At 43.9% G+C, this 10588-nt stretch overlaps 1 protein-coding gene across 1 annotated transcript in view; it reads right to left on the reverse strand.

The window, feature by feature from the left end:
* Window positions 1-10588, reverse strand: part of NSF (N-ethylmaleimide sensitive factor, vesicle fusing ATPase) — an 87580-nt gene that overhangs the window by 29576 nt on the left and 47416 nt on the right. Inside the window, exons 5-8 of the mRNA XM_056547720.1 lie at window positions 5523-5689; window positions 5089-5196; window positions 3225-3300; window positions 215-370 (exon numbers count right to left, since the gene is read on the reverse strand). Coding sequence (XP_056403695.1) covers window positions 215-370; window positions 3225-3300; window positions 5089-5196; window positions 5523-5689 — 507 coding nt within the window. The remainder of the gene's footprint in view (window positions 1-214; window positions 371-3224; window positions 3301-5088; window positions 5197-5522; window positions 5690-10588) is intronic.

Consider the following 10588-nt stretch of genomic DNA (forward strand, 5'->3'; position numbering starts at 1 on the left):
TATCTTGATATGAAATTAACCGCTTCATACAATGATCATTCCAGTTGGTGACCCTCTTATACAATATGCCACTTGTAGCCAATCTATGTGCCTCTTTGCCATAGCCATAGAACAGTAGAGTCTGACAGACTGATCCTGCTGCTGATTTCCCTTTGCCATACTTGTGATTGATTCTGCTGATTCCATTAGGCTATTCTTTTTTGGCAGAACTCACCCATCTGTTCCACAATCTCTGGTGGGAAGACCCTTGAAGCGAAGGCTCGTCTGAAGATGTCAGAGAACTCTGTGTCCAGACCACCAATCCCCATCTTCTCAAAGTTCCAGTCTGGGTTGATAATAGACTGGCGACCTTGCTTGGTCTTTGATTTGCCTATGTATTAAAAATTGGAGACACCGATCAACAATAGCATACACACAGAGATCTGGAGAGGACAAAGCAGAACATTTTAGAAAGCATTAGCTCAAACATTAAATGGGCACTGTCCCTTTAAAAATGTTGACATGCTGTAGTTACATGTGGAAAGTTTTGATCACTTAGAACAGGCATGGAAAAAAATTGCATTAAACTCATTCTCTCTCTCCACACTGTGCCAAGTGACAGACACAGACTCCCAATGTAAACCTATGAGACCATCTTGGTCATGTGCACAGAGAGCAGCCACATGCTCAGCAATGTGCTTCTCTCCCTGCCCGTTCTGCAGACTGGTCAGGATCTGGACAATCAGACCCCGACTGACCAAAACTTTTGACAAGTCTCTAGGAGAACAGGTTCTTTTCTTCAAAATTTCTGGGAGCATTTTTTGTCCAGGGTCAATTCATATCAGCCAATAAATAGAATAATTGCTCCCTGCGATTCATACATAGCTCCAATAGATATAAAGGACTCAGAAGCCAATAACCACAAATTTCTGCTAATCCAGCAACAGTGTTCAGTGCTGTAGCAGCTGGAAATTGCATAATGTTTTAGGATCTCATTGGCTTGACAACTAAAGTATAATAGGCAGTCTATAGACTCGTATGGAGTGTCAGCATGCATGGTTTTACCATTTTAACTATTGCAGTTGTACTGCAGGAAAGGGACAGGATATTGGAGTGCCCATTTCTAGTGACTGGTGGAGGTGTCAGCAGATAAACCCCTACTGATCTAACATTTATCCTCTATCCCACAGATACAATATAAATGCTAAATGTCTTAAATCATCAAGGCATATTTTCATTATATCTGATTTTGGGAAAGCTGAGTAGCATATCATCTAGCTACCATTAGGTCAGTTTTAGACATACAGACGCATGCTTGCTTCAATAATACAGATTCAAGTCCCAGCTGGACTGCAGATCTATGATTCCTATGATGCTTTCAGTGAGGGTCATTAGAATCATGGCCGAGGCTTGCGTCTGTATATATAAAACTTATCTGAAATTGGCCTTAGAGCTTAGGAAGTGGTTTTCTCCTACGATTTGGGGAAACACGTGAATGGTATTGCAGCCTTATAATACAGCAATATAACCACCAGTTTCACATCACCGTATAAACAGATTTGCCATTCAAACTCTAGGAAGGTAATGGTGGATTTTTTATGAAAAGGGGTCTACTGTTCAGGTCATGTCAGACATGCTGCCCTCTTCTGTCAGTTACCACTTCTATGCAGCACCACATTTCACGATTATGTGTTAACACTGCCACTTACTGGTCAATTTAAGCAAATAAAGAGCAGCCATGTTTTCCTAATCCTACACAATATATTTGAGGCTGCCCTCCAGCATATTAACTGCAGTCCTTCTCAGTATACCAGTGTGCAGTTCTAAAAAGTATTACATTTTCCCTATTATATAAGCGATCAATGGGGGTCTGAGATCCGACATAATCCTGAAAGTGAAGGAGCTGCAGTGGTGGCTCCTCGTACGTTTTCAGTGCACAGAGGCATCCGCCTACTAACTACGCAAGGAGCTGCAGAAAGTTCCATTTACTTTAATGGGGTCACAGTGCAATTCTCTGCACAGCAAGATGACCAGGGTGCCACTGTGCAGGGAAAAACAAAGGCAACTCAACACTACACTAGCAATGTGTCTTTAGTCTCAGGATTGGGTGGGGTGCCTGAGGTCAAAATAGGGCTGGGCGGTATACCGAATACCGAAATTTTTGTGCTGCAGGATATGAATTTTTCCCATACTGCAATACTGGTTGGGCCCCTCCCCTTCGGGAATGCATTGTCAACCCAGCGCAGTGCTGTCACCACATCGGGGAACTAATCATATGTGACCCGCCAGCGCTGTTCTGCTCCCCCCAAATCATGTTACCCGCCAGCGCTGCTCTGCTCCCCCCCCCCCAATTAATTATCAGCCCAGCGGGGTACTACTTACATATGTCACCCGCAAGCACTGCCCTCCTCCTCTTTGTTGGGGGCCACCGGCGTTGGAACTCTATACTGTACGCCAGTGGTCTCCAGCCTGCGGACCTCCAGCTGTTACAAAACTACAACTCCTAGCATGCCCGGACAGCCAACGGCTGTCCGGGCATGCTGGGAGTTGTAGTTTTGCAACAGCTGGAGGTCCGCAGGTTGGAGACCACTGCTGTACGCTGTATCCCTATGCCTGGGCTGCAAAAGATACAGAAAATAGACTATCTTACCTACGTCGGCCTTACGCTGGGGACGTGAACATCTGAGAGCCGTCAGCCTATCACCGGCCGCAGCGATGTTCCGCCCCGGCCAGTGATAGGCTGAGCTCAATGTCATGTAAGAAGCCGGCTTTGCAACATCTGGAGGTCCGCAGGTTGGAGACCACTGGCGTACAGTATTGAGTTCCAGCGCCGATGGCCCCCAACAAAGAGGAGGAGGGCAGTGCTTGCGGGTGACATATGCGAGTAGTACCCCGCTGGGTAGATAATTAATTGGGGGGGGGGAGCAGAACAGTGATTTTGGGGGGGGGGGGGGAAGGGGGAGCAGAAAAGCGACGGCGGTTGATTTGGGGGGTGAAAGAAATACCGTTATATACCGTGGAACCGCCATAAGTTACAAAAATACTGTGATACACATTTTTGCCCATACCGCCCAGCTCTAGGTCAAAACCTTACAGATCATAAAGTGATGACATAACTTTGTGAAATGCCAACACTTTATTACATGGGAATTCTACAATATAATTCTGTCACAGCTTTACCACATTTTGTTAAGTTGTACGATTAGGAACATAATGAAAGCCATGATGGTACAATTACAACTCACCGGTGAGGTTTAGTAAGGAGCTGTCGGCCTTTTCAAACACCACCTGACTGTTGCCCACAACCAGACCCGCCTCAATCTGCAGAATAGGAAAGAACAAGTGGAATGAGCTATTGAGGCTATTCGGAATAAGACAGCCATAGGTAACTGTTCTTAGTATGAACCCTATAAACAGATAGTGGCAATATGCGGCTACCAGACCTCACTGGCACAGCTTATTTGGTGGGACACAAGCATAAAATCCAACCAGTCTAATCCTCAGGTAGTTCCCACTGACATATTGTTGAAGGATCTATTAATAACAGGAATTACAGATGACGCACAGTGACAGTTCCTATTGACGTACACAATGTATGACTCTGTGCCTAGGTCCCCCCAGTAGAAATGACTCTGGGAGCCACCATTAAAGGGGTACTCCGTTGCTTAGACAGCTTATCCCCTATCCAAAGGATAGGGATAAGATGCCTGATCGCAGGAGTCCCGCCGCTGGGGACCCCCGTGATCTTGCACGCGGCACCCCGTTTATAATCAGTCCCCGAAGCGCGTTCGTGAGCATGGGCGGAGCGTCATGTCACACGGGGGCGGAGGCATGACGTCACACGGAGTACCCCTTTAACTTATGAACCACTATCTTTATGCCATCATGATGCTGTAAATGCATATTCCACAGGTTTTTCATCACAGCATTTCAATAGCCATAACCTAGCCATATATTTTTTTTCCCATATTTATGGCACATATTTATTGATTCAGTTTCACTTCCTTTTTAGGTAGTAATGGGAAAACTGCTTTTGCATTTTGGGCTCAATCTCACTGCATGCACCTTCTGGTACAAATAACAGTATAACTTTATTGTACAGTTAATTTTTAATGCATGAATTCCATAAATTTATAGCTTATTTTATATAATAGAAGAATATTTAATAAAAATAATGATTTTAAATCACTAAATTAGAGTATTAAAGGGATACTCCTCCCCTGGCATCTTATCCCCTATCCAAAGGATAGGAGATAAGATGTTAGATCGCCACGGTCCCGCTACTGGGGACCCCGTGGATCGTCGCTGCGGCACCCCCCCATCATTACTGTGCAAAGAGAGTTCGCTCTGTGCGTAATGACGGGCGATACAGGGGCCGGAGCAGCGTGACGTCATGGCTCCGCCCCTCATGACATCACGGCCTGTCCCCTTAATGCAAGTCTATGGCAGTGGGCGTGACGACCGCCACGCCCCCTCCCATAGACTTGTATTGACGCGGGCGGGCCGTGACATCACGAGGGGCGGAGCCGTGACGTAACGATGCTCCGGCCCCTGTATTGCCCGTCATTACGTGCAGAGCGATCTCGCTCTGCACAGTAATGATAGCGGGGTGCTGCAGCAGCGATCCCCGGGGTCCCCAGCAGCGGGACCCCGGCGATCTGACATCTTATCCCCCATCCTTTGGATAGGGGATAAGATGTCTAGGGGCGGAGTACCCCTTTAAACCTGTGGGTGGGGGTTTTGGGGAGCTTTTGGTGGAATTTAACTTGTCTAGCTTCTAAACACAGAGGCCCAATTGTTCATTCTGGGCCCGTCAGGGAATTCACTGGCTCCCCGATGGGCCAATCAGAGACTTGGCGAACCTAAGAAAGCTGGGGGAACATGACTGCTTTGAGGCTGTAGGTGCACTGAATGTCTTCCTGTTTGCCACATAGATTACCCGCAGCCACCACCAGGGTGTACTCACTGCATACAGATTTATCCAGCTACTATTCAGTTGAACACTAACTATTTATAGGATATGACATCAGTAGACAAGTTTAGAGATCCCACAGCCACTTCATGATTATAGATCATATACTGAGGAGGTCACAAACACATCAGTTGTACCTTCTGCTTCTTTCCACTGGACTGCTCTCCTTTCAAGATGGAAGGATCCATTGCTTCAATGTCTTTTACCAGCAGTCCAAAAAGCTTATCATTGAAGGAGAACACCAGCTGCAGAGGAGATATTCAATGCAAGAGAAATAAATGGAGGAAGAGATTTTACCGGATTAGAAAACCATGGCTGCTACCAGAAACAGGTTCACAATTGCCTACAGGTTGTGTGAGGTATTGCAGCGTACCCTTACTGACTACAATAGCGTGAACTGCAATATCCAGCACAACCCACATACTAGAGTGATCACTAGAGGAGAGCTGCTAACAACCCACTTATCTAAATGGCCAAAATGTAATACTACATTTCACCTGCAGCCCCCACTGTAGAGGTAATGCATGGTCAGCATTTGAGGTTCATTTGAACAATTTGGGAAGGTTCTTACCTGCTGCCCCACAGAGAAGGCCTGGTTATTGAACTGTTGTATAAACTCTCCAGCCATCTTGTCCGTGTCATAAGGGTTGGAGTCAACATTTTTTTTCTGCAAGAAGTCTATTTCAATGGTCATGACACCAATGCACTGCTTGGCCTTGTCAAAGTTGTACACCCCAACTGTAAATAAATACATTAAATTAATTAATGAATAAATAAAACAATAAAATAAATGTCTGTTGTAATTTTGACTAAAAAGGACTTTGGTACACGCATTTGGCTTTTCACATTGGAGTGCTAGGTCATTTATAAAGTGCAACTTTTTTTTTCATAGAAAAGTCAAAAGTCAACAGCCCAGACCTGGCTAAGGCTAGATTCACATTGCCGTTGTGCTCCGACCCGTTCTGGGCTCTTTTTTTTTTGCACCGAAAGACCCCAAAAACTGGTCAGAGCATAACTGACTCTACCGAGTCACCACCAGGTACAAATGGATCCCACTGACTTGAATGAGGTCCGTCGGGGATCCGGTAGTTTACTGGAAAAAAAAAATAGTGCATGCACTATTTTGTTCTTCCCTAAACACTTCCTGTTCTGACGGCCTTTCTGGCTGAGGTCCATGAAGGCAAAGAACTTAAAGGGGTGTTCCGGGCAAAAACATTTTATCTACTTTCCAAAGGATAGGGGATAAGATGTCTGATCAAGGGGGGGGGGGGCTGCTGCTGAGACCCCCCGAGATCTCCCTGCAGCACCCGCATCTCCAGTTTCAGAAACCTCCGGGTTTCCGGGACTGGGGAAGTGACCTCACGCCACACCCCCTCCATTCATGTCTATGGGAGGGGGGCGTGACTGCCGTCACGCCCCCCTCCCATAGACATGAATGGATGGGGTGTGGCGTGAGGTCACTTCCCCAGTCCCGGAAACCCAGAGGTTTCTGAAACTGGAGATGCGGGTGCTGCAGGGAGATCTCGGGGGGTCTCAGCAGCAGCCCCCCCCCCCCCCCCCGTGATCAGACATCTTATCCTCTATCCTTTGGATAGGGGATAAAATGTTTTTGCCCGGAACACCCCTTTAATGTGAGCCCTTACAAAATTGGTTGTGGACAGCATTTTAAAAAGTCGAGAAAAAAAAATTCACAACGGGTTAAAAAGTTGCTGAGAAGGAACTATACAGAGTGGTGTAATGAAGTTTACTTTCAATAAAAATGTGTGCAGTATCATATTTATTACATGCCATACAACTATTCAATAAATCTGGTGCACATACACATTACCACCACACACATTACCCCCCAATAAGGAAACATGTACAGTGCAGGGAGAAATGCAAATTAACCCCTGAATTTAATAAACTGAAATCCCCTAGCAGTTACCAAACATTTCCTGTAGGTGTAAATAAAATGTAAAGGGGTACTCCGGTGGAAAACATTTTCTTTTTTTTTTTTTTCTTTTTTTAAATCAACTGGTGTAAGAAAGTTAAAACAGATTTGTAAATTACTTCTATTTAAAAAATCTTAATCCTTCCAGTACTTATCAGCTGCTGTATACTAAAGAGGGAGTAGTGTAGTTCTTTTCAGTGCTGACCACAGTGCTCTCTGCTGACACCTCTGTCCATGTCAGGAACTGTCCAGAGAAGGAGTTTTTCTTTGTGCTTTGCTTCTGCTCTGGACAGTTCCTGACATGGACAGAGGTGTCAGAAGAGAGCACTGTGATCAGACTGGAAAGAACTACACCACTTCCTTTGTAGTACACAGCAGCTAATAAGTACTGGAAGGATTAAGATTTTTAAATAGACGTATTATACAGATCTGTATAACTTTCTGGCACTGGTTGATCTGAAAACATTTTTTTTTCCACCGGAGTACCAATTTCTCCCTGCAAATGTATTTCAGGTTATTTATTTTGGTTACAAACAATAAAATAAATAAATTAAATTAGTTAATGACAAGAAGCTTGATAACGGGAGAAAGAAGCATTTTCAATTAAGATATATTACAAAGTTTCCTATATTCCCTTGTACTATTGATCTATGTAAAGTTTGTTGAAATGACATTGCGTATTTAAACAAAACACAATTCTTATCAAACCATTCTTGAGTTGATTTGGGTCATTGGGGGAATTTATCATTGGTTTTACCCAGTTTTTGTCGTGTTAATTTGTCTTAGTTTCTGTTTGGGAACTTTTCATGGCGACTTTCGCTTTAGAAGTTTTTATTTAAGTTGTGTAGCTATGCCATAGTCTGGTTAACTCTTTGTGATCATGAATTTACCATAGAGATTTCTCGCACAATCTGTCAGAAACCCCTCAGTTTGTTGCAAAACTACACCAGCCCTGACCTAGCTTACAAAACTGACTGAATGGCATCTTAAAACGTTGCACATTTTGGTGCAAGGGTTAAAACAGTGCAGAAGAGGCACCACACACAGAGTGCTGAAGTTAAAAATGTGTCCCAGCACCATATTTTTCTTACAAGCCCTGCACCATTTAGTAAATTTAGCGCATGTACAAAGATTCCACCCTCTTGATAAAGCCCCCAATGTATTTTTAGAGGTCATGGACAGCTGCTTACATAAGCAGTAAGTGGGCTCAATCTAATAATGGACTCTGCTACCAAATGTACCAGTAAACACATAAATCAACAAGAAAAAGCAGCACACCATAAAAGTGCACACCCAAATATCAAGGGAAAATATAATAATCTTTATTGTATAATCACAAAAAACAAAAGATAATCAGACAGACATTTAAAAAGGCCCAAAGGCCATACCACAACAGGGGGAGCCACAAGGACCCCTCCAAGGGCACCTGTACTATCCCTACTGGCCCAGCACTACAATAATTATGATTATTGTGTAGGGATAGTGCAATATATTGCAGATAGTGCAGGTGCCCTTGGAGGGGTCCTTGTGGCTCCCCCTGTTGTGGTATGGTTTTGGGCCTTATTAAATGTCTGTCTGATTAGCTTTGTTTTTGTGATTATACAATAAAGACTATTATATTTTCCCTTGATATTTGGGTGTGCACTTTTATGGTGTGCTGCTTTTTTTTGTTGATTCTTGTTGTTGTCAACAAGCAGTTAATAGTATCTATAGGAGTACAAAGTTTCTCCAAACCGTAAATGTATGATTTTCGATTCTGGAGACCCCCGGTTTCTCCTGGGAATAACTTATGTTTGGCTGGATAACCCCTTTAAGGCAGTGCTTCCCAATTGTGTGGCTCACCAGCTGTTGCTCATCTAAAACACCCATCATTATTGTGGTTGTAGTTTTCCCAACAGCTGGCAATCCACAGGTTGGGGAACATCGCTTTAAAATAAATATAAAGGATGTAGTAAATATTTACATAGGATCCTTCCTGTCTGTGGTATGATGGATGCTCTGTCTGGCTTCACAGTGTAGTGATTTCTCACAAGGACTTTTACCCACAATACACAGTGCACATTTGGCTCCGCTCCCTGCCAGGTGATGAATTTCCTTGTTGTATAAATTTAATTCAGTGACAAAGTGAGAAGAGCACCTGAGGGAGCAATGTCCTGTCTATAGTTATTAATTATGCAAAAGGCTCCACAAGTGAGGACCAAAGGGTCTAAAAAGGGGCTGTTCCAGGATTAGAGCTACAGTCGCAATTCTGCAGGCTTCAGAGCAGAAATCTCCAAGCAACCCTTGCTTTTTCAGTGTCTGCACTGAGCTTGCTATAATGATTTATAATCTATGAAGATATGTGTTTGTACAAGGCGCTGTATAATACTCTAAGGAATAAACAGTTCCACTACATTATAGTAAGTGACCTGTCTATTGACAAGCATTGATTTCATTAGCAATCAGAAGAATTGTAAATACAGCTCTGGAGGGTACGTGCACACGAGCGAATTTACAGTGGATTGTACGCTGCAGATCCGCTGGTGAAGGCCCGCTCTATGCTGTCTTTACATGTGTCTGTTCGTAGCGGCAATACGCCGCCACAAGCAGTCACACTGCAAGGATATGCGCGGCATACTCGCACATCGCGACCACTCTCCCTGCTCTGAGCTATGCACAGAGCTCCCGCGATGTGCGAGTATACTGCAACTCGCACATCGCAGTGTGTCTGCTTGTAGCGGCGTATTGCCGCTATGAGCAGGCACATGTAAAGACAGCATAGAGCGGGCCTTCACCAGCGGATCTGCAGCATAAAATACGCTGTAAATCCGCTCTTGTGAACGTACCCTAATACAGGCTGTAACTACAGGATACATGTTATAATATAAGGAAACAGTGACTGAACCAACAGAACAGTTCAGCTCTGGAGAATAATACAGGGTGAGTAATTCATGTGCACAATAACTCCACCAGCAGAATAGAGAGTACAGCTCTGGAGTATAATGCAGGATATAACTCAGGATCAGTACAGGATAAGTAATGTAATGTATGTGCACAGTGACCCCACCAGCAGAATAGTGAGTGCAGCTCTGGAGTATAATGCAGGATATAACTCAGGATCAGTACAGGATAAGTAATGTAATGTATGTACACAGTGATCCCACCAGCAGAATAGTGAGTGCAGCTCTGGAATATAATGCAGGATATAACTCAGGATCAGTACAGGATAAGTAATGTAATGTATGTGCACAGTGACCTCACCAGCAGAATAGTGAGTACAGCTCTGGAGTATAATACAGGATATAACTCAGGATCAGTACAGGATAAGTAATGTAATGTATGTACACAGTGACCTCACAGCAGAATAATGAGTACAGCTCTGGAGTATAATGCAGGATATAACTCAGGATCAGTACAGGATAAGTAATGTAATGTATGTGCACAGTGACCTCACCAGCAGAATAGTGAGTACAGCTCTGGAGTATAATACACGATATAACTCAGGATCAGTACAGGATAAGTAATGTAATGTATGTGCACAGTGACCTCACCAGCAGAATAGTGAGTACAGCTCTGGAGTATAATACAGGATATAACTCAGGATCAGTACAGGATAAGTAATGTAATGTATGTGCACAGTGACCTCACCAGCAGAATAGTGAGTACAGCTCTGGAGTATAATACAGGATATAACTCAGGATCAGTACAGGATAAGTAATGTAATG

Source organism: Hyla sarda, chromosome 12 (assembly GCF_029499605.1).
Source record: "Hyla sarda isolate aHylSar1 chromosome 12, aHylSar1.hap1, whole genome shotgun sequence".
Lineage (NCBI taxonomy): Eukaryota > Metazoa > Chordata > Amphibia > Anura > Hylidae > Hyla > Hyla sarda.